Source organism: Talpa occidentalis, unplaced genomic scaffold (assembly GCF_014898055.3).
Source record: "Talpa occidentalis isolate TD23 unplaced genomic scaffold, MPIMG_talOcc4v2.1 talOcc4.7, whole genome shotgun sequence".
NCBI classification, from domain to species: Eukaryota; Metazoa; Chordata; class Mammalia; order Eulipotyphla; family Talpidae; genus Talpa; species Talpa occidentalis.
In genome coordinates, this window is record NW_023605083.1 from 123,832,282 (window position 1) to 123,852,603 (window position 20,322).

At 35.7% G+C, this 20,322-nt stretch overlaps 1 protein-coding gene across 11 annotated transcripts in view; it reads left to right on the plus strand.

Moving 5' to 3' along the window:
* Nucleotides 1-20,322, plus strand: part of EFCAB3 (EF-hand calcium binding domain 3) — a 180,050-nt gene that overhangs the window by 145,586 nt on the left and 14,142 nt on the right. For 9 of the 11 annotated variants that reach the window (XM_054689725.1, XM_054689732.1, XM_054689731.1 and 6 more), the window contains 10 exons: nt 1,434-1,487; nt 2,118-2,222; nt 2,719-2,772; nt 4,024-4,128; nt 6,306-6,359; nt 7,798-7,902; nt 10,926-10,979; nt 15,380-15,433; nt 17,273-17,363; nt 19,911-19,987. In XM_054689725.1, the coding sequence (XP_054545700.1) occupies nt 1,434-1,487; nt 2,118-2,222; nt 2,719-2,772; nt 4,024-4,128; nt 6,306-6,359; nt 7,798-7,902; nt 10,926-10,979; nt 15,380-15,433; nt 17,273-17,363; nt 19,911-19,987 (753 nt within the window). Of the gene's footprint in view, nt 1-1,433; nt 1,488-2,117; nt 2,223-2,718; nt 2,773-4,023; nt 4,129-6,305; nt 6,360-7,797; nt 7,903-10,925; nt 10,980-15,379; nt 15,434-16,157; nt 16,412-17,272; nt 17,364-19,910; nt 19,988-20,322 lie in introns of those variants that run through there. The other 2 variants (XM_037492139.2, XM_037492140.2) reach the window with 2 other exon arrangements.

The window sequence follows — 20,322 nt, forward strand, 5'->3', positions numbered from 1 at the left end:
TCTTTCAGTAGAGCCAGATGCACCAACCCAGAATAAACACATCATTCTTCTTCTCTAACTCAGTGTTCCCAGTCTCAGCTAACAAGCACCTACCTATAGCTGGCCTTAACATACCAGACAACTTTGGCCTGGCTTGTAGTTTAAAATTTCCCTCTCCCTAGGTTTAAGAGTGTTGGTCATTATTCATAATTTTGTCTGATCCCCTCTTCCTTTCATGAAAAGAACACCATAAATCACTTCTTTTTTTTTTTTTAATTTATTTATTTATTTATACAAGCACTGGGTACAGTCAGAAGCACGGGAGGGTGAGAGAACTCACCAGAGCCAGAGCGGGGAGCAGAGCAGGCAGAAGGACCGAAGTACACTGCTGAGGGGAGCAGCGGGCAGCAGGAGGGGTCTGCACGCCATGTGGGACCCTCCTCCAGTGGCCGGGGAGCAGCCGGGGATCGAACCAGTGCTGCAGAGGCTGTGGGCAGCTTCGCAACCCAGCGCTCAACCGCTGCGCCACCAGGGAGGCCCCATAAATCACTTCTTAATGCAATATTTTTGCACATATTATCTAGGTGTCACTGGAGTTCTTTCATTTATTTAGCTACCCAAAACTACTTGCAAAACACTGAACTCGAGAGTGAACAACTAATACCTGGTAGTGAAAAGAAAATTAATACAGGTCCTCCCTCATGGCACAAGGGGTTAAGCACTGTACTATGAAGCAATCCACAGCCTCTGCAGCATGAGTTTGATCCTTAGCCGGCCAGGGAGAAACCCACATGGCAAGGCAGACTTCTCCTGTCTTGCCCACGGCTCCCCTCAGCAGTGTATTTCAGTCAGTTTGCCTGTTCTGTTCCCACTCTGTCTCTGGTGGATCCCCTTACCCCCCGCATCTCTGGCCTGTACCCCAGATCTTGTATGCATAAATAAATAAATATTTTTTAAAAGAAAAGAAAATTAATACATGATTCCTGTTCTCAAATAACTCACAGCCCTGGGGGATGGACTTGAGGAACATAAACAAAATGCAGGAGGCGGTGGGGGAGATGGCATAGTGTCCGGACTTAAAGGGTCACTGCTTATGTTAATAGATGACTTCTGGAGCTCAAATTCAATCATGTCTGTATTCCTCATATTGAGTATGAAGGAAGGGAGAGTCCTAGTGATGGGGACAACTATTAAACTGGTGTCATTTCTATGTGAAGGGCATGTGGTGCTTTATAGAAAGTGGTACTAATTAAATGGATATTTGCTTTCTATTAACATCTTGATCTTTTTTATTTCCTCTGTTTCCTGCTTATTTTGAGTTGAAAAGATACCTAAAGAAAACCAGGGGAAGAAACCGCAATTCCCACCCTTTATATTAATTACAATTTAAATTTTCCATATTATTTTCTAAGTCAAAAATTTGGACTCTGTGCCTGACTTATCTTTTGTTACAGACAATGAAATGGCTGATTTGAATGTGGTGATGGATGAAGCAAAAGCTTTTACAGGTGAGTAAGAAGTTATGATGAACGGAAATTCCCAGGCACGAAATTAGATGTTTTTAAACAGTAGTTTCCGCTACAGGCTATTACTGATGCTCTAGATTGACTCCCTAGAAAATTAATGATTCAATGTTTGTCTTATAGTCTTACTGTTTAATTTGGGATTTTTCCCTCTATGGAATATAATGTTTTCCACCTCAAATTGTTTAATAGCCAGAAAAGAGTTACTGTGTCAAAACATCCCATTATTCCCAATATACAATGCCATTTGAATTGTATTTGGGATTATATCAGCTTTTCTTTTACTTGAATTAATAGTATAAATTCTTTTTTTAATGCCTAAACCATTTTTATTTTGAAGTATTTTTAATGTATTTATTGCTATTGAAGCACCATTGTCCCACATCCTTACCAGTGTTTTGGCAGTATAGGATTTCCCTGCTCTGGTGTATTCTATTTCTGACTTCAGCACATACAAAGTCCAAGATGTCCTTTGAATCTACATAGTTTAACAAGTTTCACTTTTATTGGCTCTTCTTTTAAGCATGATGCCACACAGGTAATCTTTTTCATGATTTGAAATCATTAGTCCATTCCTAAAATGCATACATGTTAACAATTCCCTTCTTTCCTAAGGAGAGAAGGTTGATGTCAACGATCTAGGAAATGTGCTCAGGAAAATGGGGCTAGTACTCCCAGATGAGGAGCATAAGAAGCTGCTGGAAAATCTGCCAATTCACAGTGAGATTTTGAATGTCCTTTGAAGCTTAGATTTATGGGCTTATGTGTGAAAGCTGCTGAATTTGTGTGTGTGTGTGTGTGTGTGTGTGTGTTCCAATAAAACCCATTTAGAAAATACAATTCTCACACAAGAAGAATTTCTATTCTTGTCACTTTCATTTTAATACTGAAAGTTGGCAACATCTTTCACAAGTCCCCCAGCATCAAAGTTATCTTGTCACCATGATAGCACTGCCCAAGCTAATCATAATCAAGGAGGTAAACCAGGGGAGTAAGAGAAGAAAGGAAAAAGTGAGAATAGGAACAAAAAGACCTAATTAATACAACTAATATGAGGATTTATATCAACTTTCATCTTTGGTTTCATTCTTACTTGAGAGAAAAATAGAAATACATCTGAAGGATTTTTTTTTTCCCTGAAATTATGGATGTTGTCTTGTCTTTGTGCTGTCTTTATTAATCTTCCCATCATTTAACTTTTTGTCTTTTCTTACAGCTGATGGAAAAATTTATAAGAAAAGATTGCTCAAAGGTGTGAAAACCCTCAATGGTGAGTGAGAGCATGGTGAAAGAGCAAGTAAAAATAAAATCCTAACTTTTAGAATTTTCTTCTAAGTGTTGTTCCATTTTAGCTTCCTGGAAATTTCTTGGTCCATTGTTATGACTCAAAACTTAACCATTCTTCTTTGGGTGCATTGATCTTTTGGGATACAAGTCAAAGTATTATGTTACCGTGTGAAGTTTCTATTTTCTGGTTAAAACTATAAATTGGTTGCTGTTTCAACTGTGTCATTAGAGTTGCCAATTTCTCTCTCTTGACCTCTCTTAGAAAACAGAAACAAAGTCCTCTGGAGAGGTATTAAAAAATATATCCTATTTCCATCTTAATTCTGTGCACACAATTTTATTTTTAATTTCTAATGAGGAAAATATTTTTTGAGGAAAATATTTTTAAAATAAAATACTATAAGAAAAGGATCCAATTCTATCACTTAAATAATTGATATAAAGAAGTTAAAGTCAGAAGGATGGGATATACTTTATGGTGACTGGGCTGCCCCTCTCCCTGTCCTATAACAACTGCAGTTAATAATACCGATTTGCATATTGAAAGTAGCTGAGAGCAGACCTTAAAGATCTTACTACCAAAAAAAAAAATTTGTAACTATGTGTGATGTTAAATAAGACTTCTTGTAATGATTATTTCTCAAATATTGAAACATTATGTTGTCCACCTGAATGTTTCATGTCAATTATATCTCATTAAAAAAAATGAAGCCAACCCTCCCTGGTCGCACAGAGGTTAAAGTCTCAGCACTATCAAGCTGTTACCAGCCACCGCCAGGGAGGTGACCCACATGGTGCAGCAGACCTCTTCTGTCTTGCCAGCTGCTCTCCTCAGCAGCGTATTTCAGTCAGTCTGCCTGTTCTGTTCCCCACTGTGTCTCTGGTGAATCCTCTTTCACACACCACCCCCTCTCCCTGGCACCTCTGGCCTACACATCATTCTTATATGCATAAATAAATCTTTAAAAAAAAATGAAGCCCCCCCCCATCTTCCACCGATCTAACCCCTCCCCATGAAGGTAAACACTGTTTACTTTTGTCTCAATGTTTATCTTTCTTGATTTTTTTTATACTTTCAACAGACATTCCAAATCTAGGGCGATAAGTATGTAAAGTTTCTTTGTGCCCTTTGTGCTTGCTTTCCAAATTGGGGTTTATGCTGCATGATCATTGTTGGTGTTTTTCACTTTAATGTCAGTATCCATGTTCTTATTCCATGTCTTTCCTTCCTTAGGACCAAGGGTCAAAATCAAAAAAGTGGAACCCTTTTTGGAAAATATGGGAATTAGACTTACAGATAGGGAAATTGGGGAACTCATGACCCAGTTACCAAGTGGTGGTGAGTATTACAGACATCATTAAGCCCTTTAGAGAAACATTGAGCCCTCCTATTAGAACTGCTGAAAGTAATCTTTGTAGTAGCACAATAAACAGATATGAATAGAAAGACCTGATCCTAACTCATGAAGAAATACCACCTCCAAAATTTTTTTTAAAAAATGTTGGGGATGTCTGTATTTGCCCACATCCCCAATATTTTTTAAAAAACATTTTTGGAGATATAAAATTAAATTAAATTAAATTTTAAAAAATGTTGGGGATGTTTTTTGTAAGACTCAACCTTGCCTGGGAATGCCACTTGAGAAGCTGGAAGAAAAAATGAATTTTTAAATTTTATTCACAAGGGAACATTTAAAAGAAAAATTAAAGTCAAAAGTTGAAGATGAACTACCTCTAAGGTAAGAAAGGACCTCATCGATTGATTTTAAAACATACCAGTTGAAAGTTCAGCCTCCAGTTTTGAAGATGTTGCCCAAAGGAAAAAGTGTTTCTAGAAAATGGGGGAAGGAGAAGCAGCTTCTGGGAGTGACAGTGCCCCAAAATAGGTGGCAATGCAGTAAAGGTCAGTACATCCCTTTCAAAAAACATGGGAAAATCATGGAAGCCAATGAAAAGCCAAAGTCTGGAATGCGTTTCAATGAAGTTGCCACACAACATAGAGAAGATAAAGCCAGGCAAGGGGGCATCTGGGTTGGCTGACCAGAGGGCCCATGGTGGGACCGTTTCAAGAAGCAGCATTTGCCTTGCCCATAAGGGGGATGAATAAGCCCCTTGTTTACAGCCCTGTGTTTACAGGCCCTCCATAATGTGGTCTTGTCACACTGACCTGTCTCTCAGTCATGTCACATTCACTCCCATGTTAGGGTTATCCCACATTCCATTCTGCTTGGAATGTTCTTCTCCCAATTCTTTACATAACTATCTTCATTATTCAGACCTCAACCCAGAGAGACCCGCCTCAGAGAGGCCTTCTTTGACCCCACTGTCTAAAGCAATCCCATCCACTATTACTCTTTATTATATTGCACTATTTTATTTTGATAGCTTCTTAACAGTACCTCAAATAATCCTTTTTGTTTATTTACACATTTATTTATTACATGCTTATTGTATCTCCTTTCACTAGATTGTACACTCCATGAGAGCCAGAGCTGCCATTTGGTTTACCTTTGTGCCATCACCTCCCAACCCCCCAAAAGCCTAGCAAAGTGCCAGGCACACAGTAGGACATCATAAATATTTATTGACTATGCAACTAAATAAAAAAGAAAAGTCAGAATCAGGTTCATTTGTCCTGTCTTCCCACACTTAACTATAACCAGTCACTTCTTAGCCTTATTCTGGATGTCTCTAAAGCAAAGAAAAATGGAGTAGACAAGTATGATTCACTAGAGATCAAAGCTTTCTTTGTGTCTAAGATAATACTTATTCTCTGAGGCTAAACCTATAAAGTTATAAGGGAAATTAGGGGGAAAATCTACTGAATTCCTGTGGTCTTCATAATTTCAGATCTTTATATATCAGAAATTTTATGAGTCTCCACATAACCAATCTGGGTTATTCTGGCCCCTTGTAAAAGAACTTGACAAGGAAGCAGGACAGATTACATCCAGGCAAGGCTTTTGTGCACAAGGGAGATAGTATCAGAAAGGGAAGTAATACAGGGGGGCCAGGATAGGGCTCTCAAGCTGCATCATAGTATGTTTGGGGCTGGACAACACCAAGGCATCCACAGGCAGATTCCTTGTTTCGCCATACGCTGCATGTCTCATTAGCATCTTAAATCTCCACCTGGGGTGTGTGTTTTGGCAAACTAATGAAACCTTGATCACTCCTGGTTAAGGTTTTTACTAACTGCATATGTGGATCCTCTGCATCCCCCACAAATGGTGATGCTATTGTAAAATAGCAGTGTTTGTCATGTCGCGTGGTACCTTCAGTCTAGATGTGGTGCCAGGATGGTCATGATGGGGCCATTTGTTAGTGCGGTAGAATATGTCAAGCAGGTTATCAAAATAAGATGTTAAGCAGCTTCTGCCCGTGTGATTTAGTCCACCTGTTTAATAGGATGCTTGGCAGTTTCCTCCTGTCAGGTCATGATTTAGTTCATCTACACTGTCTCATTAATAACATCAGTTTATCTGATTCTAAAGTTTTATTTCCTTTGCCTTACAGATGATAACAGAGTTGATCTGAAAGATCTGAAGGATGCTATTAGTTATGCCAAGGGTAAGTTGCAAGCTATAATGGAAAGATATTATAAATAGCAACCTAATACTTTGCAATTGGTGGAGAAAAATATTTCTGCTTCACAAATGTTTAAATTATTTCACAAAAGTGCCACTTTTGTGGATGCTGCTGAAATTGAATAAACAATAATTAATCTATGTTTTTATATCCATGCCATAATATCCTCTGAAAATTTTCCCCAAAGAGCTCTACAGCATAATAGATATCAAGAGCCACATAAATATTTATACCCTTTTCCCAGTACCCCACTCCCAGAAGTTTATAATCAGGAAATAATTCAATTGAATAAAAAGACAAATCTCTGCCTAAACACCTACAGAGAAATTTATAACAGTCTAAATATCTAACAGTATGGGAATTACTATATAAACCATGGTATGTAACCTAATGGGATATCATGTGTTGAAATGCTAACAAGCCTTAACTGTGGTAAATAAGTACATTTATCAAGTAATGATGTTATGTTGGAAAAGCAGAATACAAAATCATTTTTATATTAGATTTCCACATTGTAAAACTACAATCTTATTGTCAAAGACCAGAAATGGAATATGAAAAAACTAAAAATGTTTTTTTGGTAGGCTACTGAAATTATATTTCCTCTTTTATATTAATCTTTAATGTTATATTAATTTTACAATAAAGAAGAATTACTTCTGACTGTGTTGTGATGAATAAAATTCTTGGAATGCATAGAGACCAGGGAAGCAAATAAGAGGCAGCTTTTTTTATTAATTATTTTTTTATTTGTTTGCATCATTGTTCATTTTTAAACAATATTTGCCTCCCCCCACCCCCTCAGGTGTAGTCCCATAGAGTTTCCATCACCTCAGTCCCCTGTGCTCCTCCCTCCCTCCCTCTGATCCCTCTCCTGCCTCCTCCCTGAAGTATGTCTCTGATTTATAATTGTCTGCTTTTGCTTTGTTGTGTTTTGCACTGCTATTATTTTTTTACACCGATGTCATATTTGGTTCCCCTATATTCCTGCTATAAGTAAAACCATCCGATATTTTTCTTTTTCCTTCTGGCTTATTTCGCTGAACATAATTCCTTCTAGCTCCAACCACATAAGAGGCAACTTTTTTTAATAAATAAAACTGAAATTTTTAAACTGGTCTACAGAAAAAAAATTAAATTTTAACATTACACCGCAGGGCCCTTCTTAAAATTGAACTCTTAGAAGGCATTTAATTTACTATTAATTTTGCAGTAACCCATAAGTCATTTCCTAACCCATGGGGTACTCTGTAGCCACCTTCTGAGTCCCTGAACCAGAATTAGACAGGATATTTTTCTGATCCTCCTGTTAATTCTGAGTATATGTGGGCAATGGTATGTATAGGCACATAGCGTTTTTTTTCATTCCTTTTGGATAGTTCTATAATATTTCTGCAATTTATTTCTTACCTTTTCTAAGGAGAGTTGATTGATATCAAGCACTTAGACAACTTTCTAGCAAGTAAGGGGATTTATCTCACAGAAGAAGACATCAAGGACCTGATGCCTCATTTGACATTTAATGGTGAGGGTTTTTTTAATTCTTTTGTCTTCCTAGAAGTATGTCTTTGTTATTTTGTACATAATATTCTCAGAAATTGTCCTCATATGATAAAAGAAAAGTACTTCTCAAACTTAAGTGTGCATTTGAATCACCTGGGCCACTTTTGACATAAAGTGCAAATTTTGATGCAGGTCTGGGGTGCAACCTGAGAGAGTCTACATTTCCAGCAAGCTCCCAGGCAATGCCAGTGTTGCTGGCCCACAACTCACCCTCTGTTCTATCACATTCTGAAAAAATGACACATTAAGATTGTGGCTGTCCTTTCATACCTTAACTCACAAGTATTATTCCAACCTCACCCCCCCCCAAAAAAAGGAAATATATTAGAGTAATTGAAATTAGAAATGAGTATTAGGGAGCATAACACAGGAGGAACAAGGGAAGTACAGAGTTAATTATTTGTTTACTAGCTTTTTACTGGAGTTTTTTTTTGTTTATTAATAAACAATCTGTCCTAGTTACATGACTTTCCTGCTGGCTTTTATTTTTTATAGCTACTTTAGATTAGTTTTTTTTTTTATTTCTACTATTGTTTTTCAAATATAAAAAATACTGTTTCATCTTTCTTCCCCTCATAGGTGCAGTCGCCATTATATCTAACATATGTCCTTCCGATTCACCTTCCCCATGTTAATTTAGATATATGTGTATCTCTTTACGAATCCAATGTGTGATATTTAATTTACTTGAATGATGTATTATAAAACTCATTCTACTACTGTTTTTCTACTACTGTTTTTCGACCTAGAAGTATTTGGGGTGGTAGACATAAACGTTCAGTCAACAACACTACCTTTTCCCGGTAAAACTTTTTAGAAATTTTTTTCAACTGACATTATTTTTTCATTAAAAAGCATATTAACATGGGGCCTCCCTGGTGGTGCAAGGGGTTAAAACGTAACCTATGAGACTATCCACAGCCACTGCAGCACGAGTTTGAGCCACGGCCAGGGAGCTACCCACATGGCAGAGCAGACCTCTCCTGTCTCACCCACTGCTCCTCTCAGCACTGTATTTCACTCAGTCTGCCTGTTCTGCTCCCGACTCTGTCTCTGATATCACTCCCCCGCACCTCTGACCTGTACCCTAGTTCTTGTATGCATAAATAAATAAATCTTTAAAAAAATTAAAAGTATGTTAATACATACCAGGCTTATTACTGCTATTTTTAATAAACTAATAAATATTTTAAAAATATTTTCAACTTTAATATCTAATATGGTAAATATCCATAAATTTAAGGATATAAATAATTCCTGTCACTCAAATGTTTAAGAATCTTTGCTCCCTGAATGATTCTTTTGTCACTACTTTGTCTCAGCTGCCTCCTAAATCCTTCTTTCTTCATGTCTCATCAGCACCTTACTTCCTTTTTTTGCAAGGAAACAGTGAAATTTCAGCTTTATCATATGCACAGAGGTTGAGTCAGTAAGTTCTGGCACACCAGCATCATTTGTCCCTGCAAGGATGGTTTGTGCTTTATTCATTGCATTCCCCTTTATCTCCTATTTTCACTCCTTCTTCCCCTCATAGATGCATTCTCTGTTATATCTAATATATGTCCTTCCAATTCACCTTCCCCATGTTAACTTAGATATATGTGTATCTCTTTATGAACACAATGTGTGATATTTAATTTACTTAAATGATGAATTATAAAACTCATTCTATATATTATATTACTGAACATTATTTTTAACAACTTTATTGAAATGCAGTTTATAAACTATACAATTCATCCATTTAAATGGGTACCATTCAATGGTTTTTAGTATCCACAGGTATATGCAACTATCCTCACAGTCATTCTAAAACATTTTTTTAAATAAATTTTATTTTTATATTCCCCATACAACTGCAACCCCCTTATTTTGACCCCAATCCCTTCCCTCCCCACACCTCACCCCCCATAGAGTGTCTCTGGTCCATAGTTTTTTGTTGATTTTGATTTTCACTTTCTTATAGTTATTCATTTTCCTGGTCCCTTATTTAAGTTTTCTAGATTCCTGCTATGAGTGAGACCATCTGGTCTGGTACTTTTCTTTTTCTTTCTGGCTTATTTCGCTGAGCATGATCCCTTCCAGCGCCATCCATGTTGCTGTAAATTGCATGTGTTTATCTTTTTTGAATGTTGAGTAATATTCCATGGTGTATATGTACCACATCTTCTTGATCCAGTCATCTATTTTTGGGCATTTGGGTTGTTTCCAAAGCTTAGCTATTGTAAACAGTGCTGCTATAAACATAGGGGTGCAGGTGCTCTTTGGAATTGATGTTTCTGTGTCCTTTGGGTAAATACCTAGGAGTGGAATTGCTGGATCATATGGAAGCTCTATGTTTAGTAGGTCAAGAAATCTCCACACAGCTCTCCATAGTGGTTGGACCAGTTTGCACTCCCACCAACAGTGCAGGAGAGTTCCTTTTTCTCCACATCCTCGCCAACATTTGCTCACACCATACACAAAAATCAACTCAAAATGGATTAAAGAACTAGACATAAGACCTAGAACATTTTTATACCTCAAAAGAAACCTCACAGTCTTTAGCTATCACTCCCTATTCCCCTAGCCCTAAACAATCACTAATCTACATGCCGTCTCTATAGATTTGCCTTTTCTAGTCATTTCCTCTAAATGGAACCATGTAACATGTGGTATTTCATGACAGGTTTCTTTCATTTAGCAGCACATTTCAGGATTCATCTGTGTTGTCTCTACTTTATTCTTCTTAGTGGCCAAATAATATTCTATTGCATGGATATATCATATTCTGTTTCTCCGTTCTTCAGTTGGTGGACATTTGAATTGTTTCCACCTTTTGTTATAAACACTTGCATGCAACTTTTTGTGCTGCTATATCAATAATGCTGTTGTAAACTTTTATCAATATGTTTGCTACTATAAACATTATCAATAGCCCTGCATCAAATAATTGTGGGCAACTTTATGTGTTAATATATGTATCTGATTCAAACTGTTTTACAGAAAAGGGGAAAGTTAAAGTGAATTCCATAATGGATGGCCTGAAGAAATTTAAATGTGAGTGGAAATTTATGATACATTATAAAATTGATAATCTGATGGTATGTATTTAATTTATGTGTTTTCTTGGTTATAAAGTAATTCACAGTCATTATAGAAAATTTCTGGATCCAAAACTGAAACAATGAACAAAGAAGTTGTAACAATTCTTAATTCTATAATGCAATGGTAAAAGAATGAATAGAAGGCTTGAAAATCCCGCTGTGAAATTGATCGATTAGTGGCGGTCAAGTAAAATTTGTCTTCTATCCTCTTCCCATACACACACCTCAACCTGTACTTCATTCCTAAGTAATTTTTATTTGCTCTGTATACTAGTATTTTTCAACAAGTATGATTTAAAAAAAAAAAATTGATGAGCCTCTGCCAACTTGATTGTTTCAAAAAGAAGGACATAAGAATGATTTAAGGCATTTTATACAAATATGTATAAAATGAATCTTTTTTAATTATTTATTTATGTATAGTATACATCATTGTTCATTTTTGTGCAATGTATGCTTTCTTCTGTCAGGTGTAGTCCCATAAAATTCCCACCACAATTCACCCGTGTACCATCACAACAGTCCCTTGTGCTCTTCCCTCCCCTGTTTTGATCCCTCTCCTTCCTCCTCCTCTGCAGAATGTCTCTAATTTATAATTGCCTGTTAATTTTGTTTCTTTATTTATTATTCTTATTTTTTCCTGATCCGTTACTTGGTTCCCCTATATTCCTCCTATAAGTGAAACCATCTGATATTTCTCTTGTTCCTTCTGGCTTATTTCACTGAGCATGATCCCTTCCAGCCCCATCCATGTTGCTGCAAATGGCATGAGTCTATCTTTTTTGATTGCTGAGTAGTATTCTGTTGTGTATATATACCACATCTTTTTGATCCAGTCATTTATTTTGGGGCATTTGGGCTATTTCCATATCTTACCTTCTATAAATAGTGCTGCAATAAAACAGGGGTGCAGGTATTCTTTTGAATTAGTTTGTTGTATTGTGTGCAAAAATTTTCTCCCAATCAGTAGGGTGTCTCTTTGTTTTGGTTAATGTCTCTTTTGCTGTAAGAAGCTTTTTAGTTTGATGTTATCCCAGCTGTTTATCTTTTCCCTCACTTTCTTTGCTTTGGGGGCTGAGTCTTTAAAGATGTTACTGAGATGTATGTCATGCAGTGTTTTACCTATACAAGTATCTATAAAATGAACCTAATAAGAGAAGAAAAATTTAAATTCTGGATACCACATTTCATATTTCCAAGTGAATAATGTTTTATTTGTAAAAGAAAAAAAATTTTTGAGTAGGTCCATTATATCCTATCTATTGCTGCTTCTGTTGCTGGTACCAGAAAACTTTCAGAAGTATTGCTTAGTAGCTTTTCACCCCAAAATTTAAAAGTACACTGCTAAATTTAAGGGTGCTGGAAGCAATCCTCCTTGATGATGTATAAGATCAATACTCATCAGTATTGATGCTTATTGAACAGGCACGTTTCAAGAAAATACATCCATAAAAAGAAAAGAAAGTTCAGTGGTCTGTGATTAAAAACAGTGTGGTGGATTTTTACTGGGATTTCTGGACACTGAGAGGTAGTATACTACCATACACAGTCCTATTGATTGAAAGATAAAAACAATAGGAGGTTATGGTGATGCAATTATACAAGACATGAAAGTAAAAATAAAAGTTTTTAACTTTATAATGATTTTCACTCTTTTATCATCCATACACATATACATTACTTGAACAAATATATCTACATGGGTATGATGGGGGTTGATTTGTATATGGGAGTGGTCATTTTTTAACTAGATATTATTGGTGAAATCATCAAAATTACACAAAAACACATACTTATTTTAAAGAAATCTCAAGAGGCCATCAAAAACTTGTGTCTTAAATAGAAAAGTATGTTAAATATAATTATGTTAGTATTCACAAATCCCTTCTTTTAGTGACCTGTGAAAAAGTACGGTTTAAAAAAAAAAAAGCAAGATTTTGCTCTTACTAAAGCTTAGTTTTTTAGTATAATATGTACTCAGTAAATGTTGATTGACTAATAAAGGTAGGTTCTTAATCTCCTGTTTTCTGTCACTGAAGATTCAAAACCAGCAGCTGTGTCAACATCATTCTTGAGGTAACCTCCCAATATGAACCACTCAGAAGAAACAGTTGTGTGAAACTAGCAACCCCAGGAAACATAAGTGGGTCACCCAAGTCAGAATGGTTTTTCAAAGTCAAGAAAGCGCAATTTCACATCCTCAGCTAACTTCTAATCGCTCTTTTTTTTCTTCCATTTCTTCTATTTCTCTATTTCTCATATCTTCTCCATGTCCCTATTAATAGATTGTTTTTCTTTCACTCCTGCTTCCCCTATATATTCATCTATTTTTATAGTTTTGTTTTTTTCTTTTCCTTCCAGTCTCTATCAAAATACCCATTTCATTTACCTACCCTTTCACATACTGGCCCACCATCTTTCTTCACTATATAATCCCCATTACACTTGCTGCCACCAAATAAAATTTATTCTGTGAAATCTACAGTGCATTAAAGAAAATTTAGACATTTAAAAATATATTTTATAATTTTAGAAATCTCAAACAGTAGTCTCTATTCCACAAATTGGCCAAAATATACTCATTTCCACTTACTAACTTTTCTTTATAGATATAAATATTAAGGGAATAGATCTTATTTCTGAATACAATATTGACATTTTTGTGTGTTTAAACATGTACTCCTGTGATTTAAATTTTCATATTCACATTTCAAATGAGTAGACACAGTCATTTTCTGGACAAGGGCATTTTCACACTTAAGTATCTTTTCCCCCAGTTCACACTTCTATTTTTCCAAGGAATAAAGTTGTGCCTAAGCACAATAACATGAAAATGACACTTCTGTATGAACAACTCCAAGACCTGCTAATATGTATGTTATTTGATGATGAACATTCAAAATTTCACTCTGACCTTCAAAGGTATTTAAGTTATAGGGACTATGTGAGAATTTCTGAAACCACACTTATTGAAAACATAGTAAACTTTTAATAAATATTTAGAAAAACCGGGCCTCCCCAGTGGTGCAGCAGGTTGAGCGCAGCACTGTGAAGCTGTCCGCAGCCTCTGTAGCACAGGTTTGATTCCCGGCCAGCCAGGGAGAAACCCTATGGCGTGGGACACCTCTCCTGCCTCGCCCGCTGCTCCCCTCAGCAGTGTCTTCGGTCCGTCTGCCTGTTCTGCTCCCCACTCTCTCTAGTGAAATCTCACCTTCCTGCGCCTCTGACCTGTACCCCAGTTCTTGTATAAATACATAAAATCTTTTTTTAAAAAAATTTAGAAAAACCTACTATGGAAAAATAAAGTAAGCATCTTTTTAGGAACAGAAATCTTCCAAGTCACATTGGTGCCACATTCAGCAGCCAGGAATGGCATGATATTCCTCTAATAAACTGACATCTACACAGGGGAAAAGGCCAAGCCATAGGAAAGAAGAATGAGAAGGTGGAGGAGGGAAGGGAAAAAAAGGGAGAAGGGAAATAAGAGGTGTTTGATAGGTTGGTCTCAATTCTACAGATTATGTCTTTTGTATTAGTATTATCCTCTCCTCTCCCCCTCCAGAAAAACATCTAATTTCTGTGTGCTGCTTTCTGCATGACATTTTTCCTGTATAGCCTTCATAGCCTAAATGTACCACCAGACATTTCCTGTGTTTCCATAAACTGTCTTTCCTAATATTAAAACAGTACATCATTGGCTTTATCTGGTCAGATTAAACCACTAGGAAATTGAGTCATTGTATCCAGCACTTTTCTCCCCAGAGCTAATCTCCTTAAGTTTTAAAAACCAAACTGCCCTGCATTTTGAGAGGATAAAAGAAAAAGAGTTGAATTAGTGCTATTAAGGTATTTGTTTGGTTTTTGTTCTGGCCATGAGATGGGGAAGAGATTTTGTAGCTAATATTTATTTATTATGATACATGCTGTACCCATACATTTCACAGGAGAATTTACTAAAGCATAATATCTGTATCATTAAAAGGTATATAATTAGCAGTTTGTAACCAAAGTACTAGTGAAAATGAAATGAGTAGCAGATCATAACTTCTCTAGAGTCAATAGATTTTCAAAGTTTCACCTCTTTACAAACTACAAAGATGTTAAATGAATAGTCTTGACTTCAGTGCTGGTTCTGTAATGGTTTTCTTTTGGCACTTGACATTAAGGCACCAAAAGAAGCAATATAAATTAAGATATATATCACATAGAACTGATGTTTGTTTTCTTTTTCAGTCTCCCACTCATCTGGGGAAAAAATATGATAAAATTATATCCTCTTATTCTACTTTTCATAACTTCCAATAGATAGATATAGATAGATATGTTTAATTGTCTCTTGCTCTTGCCTTTAAGCAAAAGGAATGGTGCCTCTACATAAATCCATGAAAATTGCAACTGATACTAAAGGTGAGTGGGAAACCTGATGTAAAGGATCACAATGATAAGGTTTAATACAATGACTTTTTAAAAATCAAATTGTTAGTTTCCGTAATTGTTTTGTTAATTGCTACCTTCTATCTACTTGTTGATAGGGAGGTTGAATACCATTCTGTCTCCAATTGTTTTTCTGAGTTCCTTTTGCCTTACAGCTCATATCACACCACCACACCACATCACTTGTGATTTCTAGATATTTTATATTGCTTTATAATGGGTTTAAGTAAACCATGAGACATCTTATACCTTGAATATTGAATATTATAGTTTTTATTAAAAGATCATATTCCTATCTTTACTCTTTTTATGGCACTCTTTCCAATACTACTGTAGTCTCAAACCTATGGCAGTTGGATTTTTGTGTCCCTCTTCCTAGGCCTTAACAATTAGTGGAAATTATTATTAAGCATCATTCAATCAAATAAAATTTTTCACTTGAACAACGTTCAGTTCACTAGTGTTTAACATGAAATTTGTCAATACAGAATTTTTTTTAAAAAAATGACTTTTACTTTCCTGAAATCCCAGCAGTTTTGAAATGTTCTGATTCTGTAATTTATACCTACAATACCCCAAGGGTACTAACTGAACTACATTGAAAACACACAGTTACTCTAAACATGGAAGAAGCTCGTGGGTCAAATTCTTACCATGTCCTAAGTCTGAGTAGTGAATGAGGTCACAGTTGAATGATGGAACAAACCCTTTATTGGATTCTTGATCTGATTGAAGGACAGAAGTAGTAAGAAGCAAGGCTTAAAAGTAGGTGAATATCTGGATTTCATAGAAATCTATGCTGAGTCTTTTTTTTTTTTAATCTACCATCTCTATGAGAGATTGAAGGTAGTTTTTTGATTTTTTTAATGATAATTTTGAGCCACGAGGATGATTTTACAGCCTCTTTCAAGTGCCTAGACTGTTGAGCCTTTCCGGAGTTCCCACATTGTGGTAGGTTTCCAGAGTTTGAACACATATAGTTGAATTGTTTAGAGACAACTTCTCTCTAGCCTCTGAGATGAAGACCTGGGTAAATTGATCACAGTCAAATTTTTTCCTCACAGTTTAATAGTATTTGATTGCCTGTCCTTCCTCGTTCCTTATTTCTTGTCTGTGACCCACCAAATACACTCTATGTTTTGAAAAGGTATAGAACCAAGAATAAAATGGGGAAGACCCTCCCACACGGTGTCTAATCCCTAGGCCCTGATTCCCAAATATCACACGTAGAAAGGACTAGGGAGGCCACAGTGGTCAAGAGTCCCTTCAAGGTGGTCTAGGGTAGCAAAACAGTATTCTATCACAACCCCCATAAGAAAGACCAATGGATTCATAAGAACTGACAAGAAAAGGGTAGACGTCCCAGAAGGAAACCCTGGGAAAACCCACTTCCTACCAGACAGGTATCCAAGATACAAACAATTAGGTAAATATTTTGGAAATGCTATATTTTATTCTCTATCAATTATGACATAAAGTATTTTACTGATTGCAAAAATAAAACTTGTCTTTAGTTAACTTTTCCATGTATTTCCAAAATGCTTTATCTGTGTCACATGGTACCATGTACTTTTATGTCGGATTAGAGTGACACTATTTGAAGGGGAAACAATGGCAAGAAATTTGTTTAGAGATCTTGGGACTAATAAAGGGATCCTTCCAGCTTTGCATAGCCGACAACTTGAATTTACAGATATTACCATTCCTTGAGGCCCTAAACTTCAGACTCAGAGTTTTGAGCTCAGAAATTTACAAAAGGATTTAGAGAAGTTCATCTGTGATTTGATCATTAATTATACCCTCTGAATTCAGACAGAGTTACTGACCACATGGCAGTTTCTGACCTTAAGCCGAAAGTTAAGCTGAATCCTCTAACTAAAGTACCCAGCTTTGATGGCAAGAGGTAAGTAATGAATGTGTTAAGGTGATAAATATATTAAGATAAAGAATTATTAAGATGATAACTATATTAAATACTTATAAAGGCTATGATGAAGTTATAATGTTCTTCAAATATCTATTCTGTGATAAATTTAGTTATAAAATAATACCTCTGAATTGAAAAGAAAGATTTTTTTATGTAAAGAAAAAAATATATGTACCTACATATCCTTTTTGATTGGAAAAACAAAAAATTCTTCTTCCTGTTCTCTCAAATAATAGGCTATTTTTGTGTGAGGAGGCAGAATACGCTAGAGGACTTAAGAAGTTTTCAGTTATACATTAAGATGTTTTAAGTGCCGGTCCAAAGGAAAATAAATTTAGAGGGTAATAGGAAAACCCAACCCCCTAAGTAAGTAGCTTAGTAGAAAAAAAGGTAGCTCAAATATGGCAGGTAAAATGAAATCTGGCTAATAAGCCATGACTGACTTTGAGCTAAAATTGGGAATGGAGGTTTGCCTGTAACATTAACAATAACTTTTCCTCAGTCTGATAACTATAAAATACAAAAATCAGTAATGACTGAAGGTGAAAGAGCCTGATCTGTATTTTATCCTGAAAAGAAAGATCCTGAAAAGAAAAGTCTCTCTCCTCTCTCAAAATTACCCATTTTTTTGACACTTTGAGAATATTTCTCCTAGTGTCCTTAGCTATGTCATTGGAATATATTAACTACCTTATAGCAGCCAAATCCCTGGACCTCATTGCTCCTATACTCTGTATTACAAGCTTTTTCTTGAAATGACTTCCTTGTCACTGAAAATAGTCAAACAACGCCTAGATAATACCACAAGTAGTAGAGGAAATTCCTACATGAGGTGAGTAGCTAAATGGGGTTGATTCCAAATCTAAGGTTCATCAAACTTTCAAAACATTGTAAAATAAAAAAAACTTCTCCCATGTTTGATCCAACATAAGGTTTGAAATTCATAAGTCATAAGAGTATCCTTTCTTAACATAGCTAATAAAGACTTGGCCTGCCTTATATTACCTGCCCTTCTGCTTTCCTCCTACTTTCTGAGAATTCCTATTTCTCCATCCCCTGCATTTTTCAGTAGATATCATTCAAAAGAAATTTGTATATATTTAAAAATACAATAGCTACTGGGCCTCACCGGTGGCACAGCGGGTTGAGCGCAGTGCTGTGAAGCTGTCCGCAGCCTCTGCAGTGTGGGTTCGATTCCCGGCTGGCCAGGGAGATACCCACAGGGCACAGCAAACCTCTCCTGTCTCACTCGCTGCTCCCCTCAGCAGTGTATTTCGGTCCTTCTGCCTATTCTGTTCCCTGCTCTATCTCTGATGAATTCTCCCACCCTCCTATGCCTCTGGCTTGTAGCCCAGTGCTTGTATAAATAAATAAATCTTTACAATCAATCAATAAAATACAACAAATACAAAATAAACTGAACAAATGCAAACTTAACTTTTCATAAAATCAAATGGATGATACAAAGGAAACACCACAAGAAAATCACTGTTAGTAAAAGCTGAGAAAATAAGACTAAGATAATATCCCATGTTGAAAAGGTTGAGAATGGTACTTATGAAGCCTTATAACTGCCTTTCATCTTAGATCCCTCTTTGAAAATGAATTGGATCTACTTAGAAATCCTAAAGAATACTAAATTCACAAACCATCATTTTTAAAATTTAATTATCATGCTTAGTATTTTATTATGGTTTCATTTTCTTAACTACTTTTCTACTAATATCAAAGATAAATATATTTTAAGTAAAATTAATTCACAAAATTATGATTATTATACATTTATGTAAATTATCATAGAAACAAATGAGATTTTACATAATACATTTTATGTTCCAAAATTAATAAATAACTGCAAAATATTAATATTTTTACTCTTTTTCCAGATTTCATTTTCCTGAGGAAATGAAAGGTCACCCAGGGTTCCAAGCTTTCCAGAAGTATTCTCTAGATAGATAGATAGATAGATAGATAGATAGATAGATAGATAGAGTTTAAATAGAGATAGGAAGATAAAAAGAGAGAGAGCAAACTCTTTCTTATACACACTATAAAAATACAATTTGACAATTAAAGTCATAAAGTAATCATGGTTAAGGATATTGTACATCATAAGGATATTCACCATAAGATTTTTTTATACTAGTTAGAAAATTTAAAAACTTGTATTTCTCACAATAGAAATAGTGTAAGATTTACATCCTTTTACTTTGGAGCACCTCCAATTATCTGTGTGAATTTGGACAAGTTATTTAACTCCTCTAAGCCTCTGTTTCTTCTTTTCTAAAATGGGGAAAATAAGGTTTTTTAAGGGATTAAGCATGATGGGCAAGTTCAGGGTAGAGGTTGACCTCAGTGGTCACATTTTCTTATTGTCATTCCATGAATATTAGCAGGCCATGTAGGTGGTATGACTCCAGAGATACTGGAATGCTTGTAGTCATTCCAATCAGCAAAAACTGATGACTAGACTAATATTTGCTGGTTTCACATATGCATTAAATCTTTCATGTCTTTTCTCAGGGATAAAGATTCACGGGGATCTCCCCCATACCGATTACAGTACAAAGAACAAAGGTTGAATGCTCCACAAATACAAGGTAATGAAAATCATCCCCAAAATGAAACTACAAATGGAAGCCCCTTCACACATCTGATCATTTCCTTCTCTAAGAGAAATCTGAGATTTCAAGAATTGTCTACAGTACTCTCTTATTTGAGAGCAAAAAGAAATTGTTTAATTCAAAATCTAATTTGTTGGAAGGAAGGAGTATTACTTTCAAACAGACTTTGTCCATATGGTGATGGTTTGTGAGTGCTATGGTCGTGGGAAAACTATGGGGACTACACCTGAGGGAAGAAACCAATTACTGTACAGAAATAAACAATTATATAAGAAAATAAATAAATTTATTTTTTAGTATTTATTAAGAAC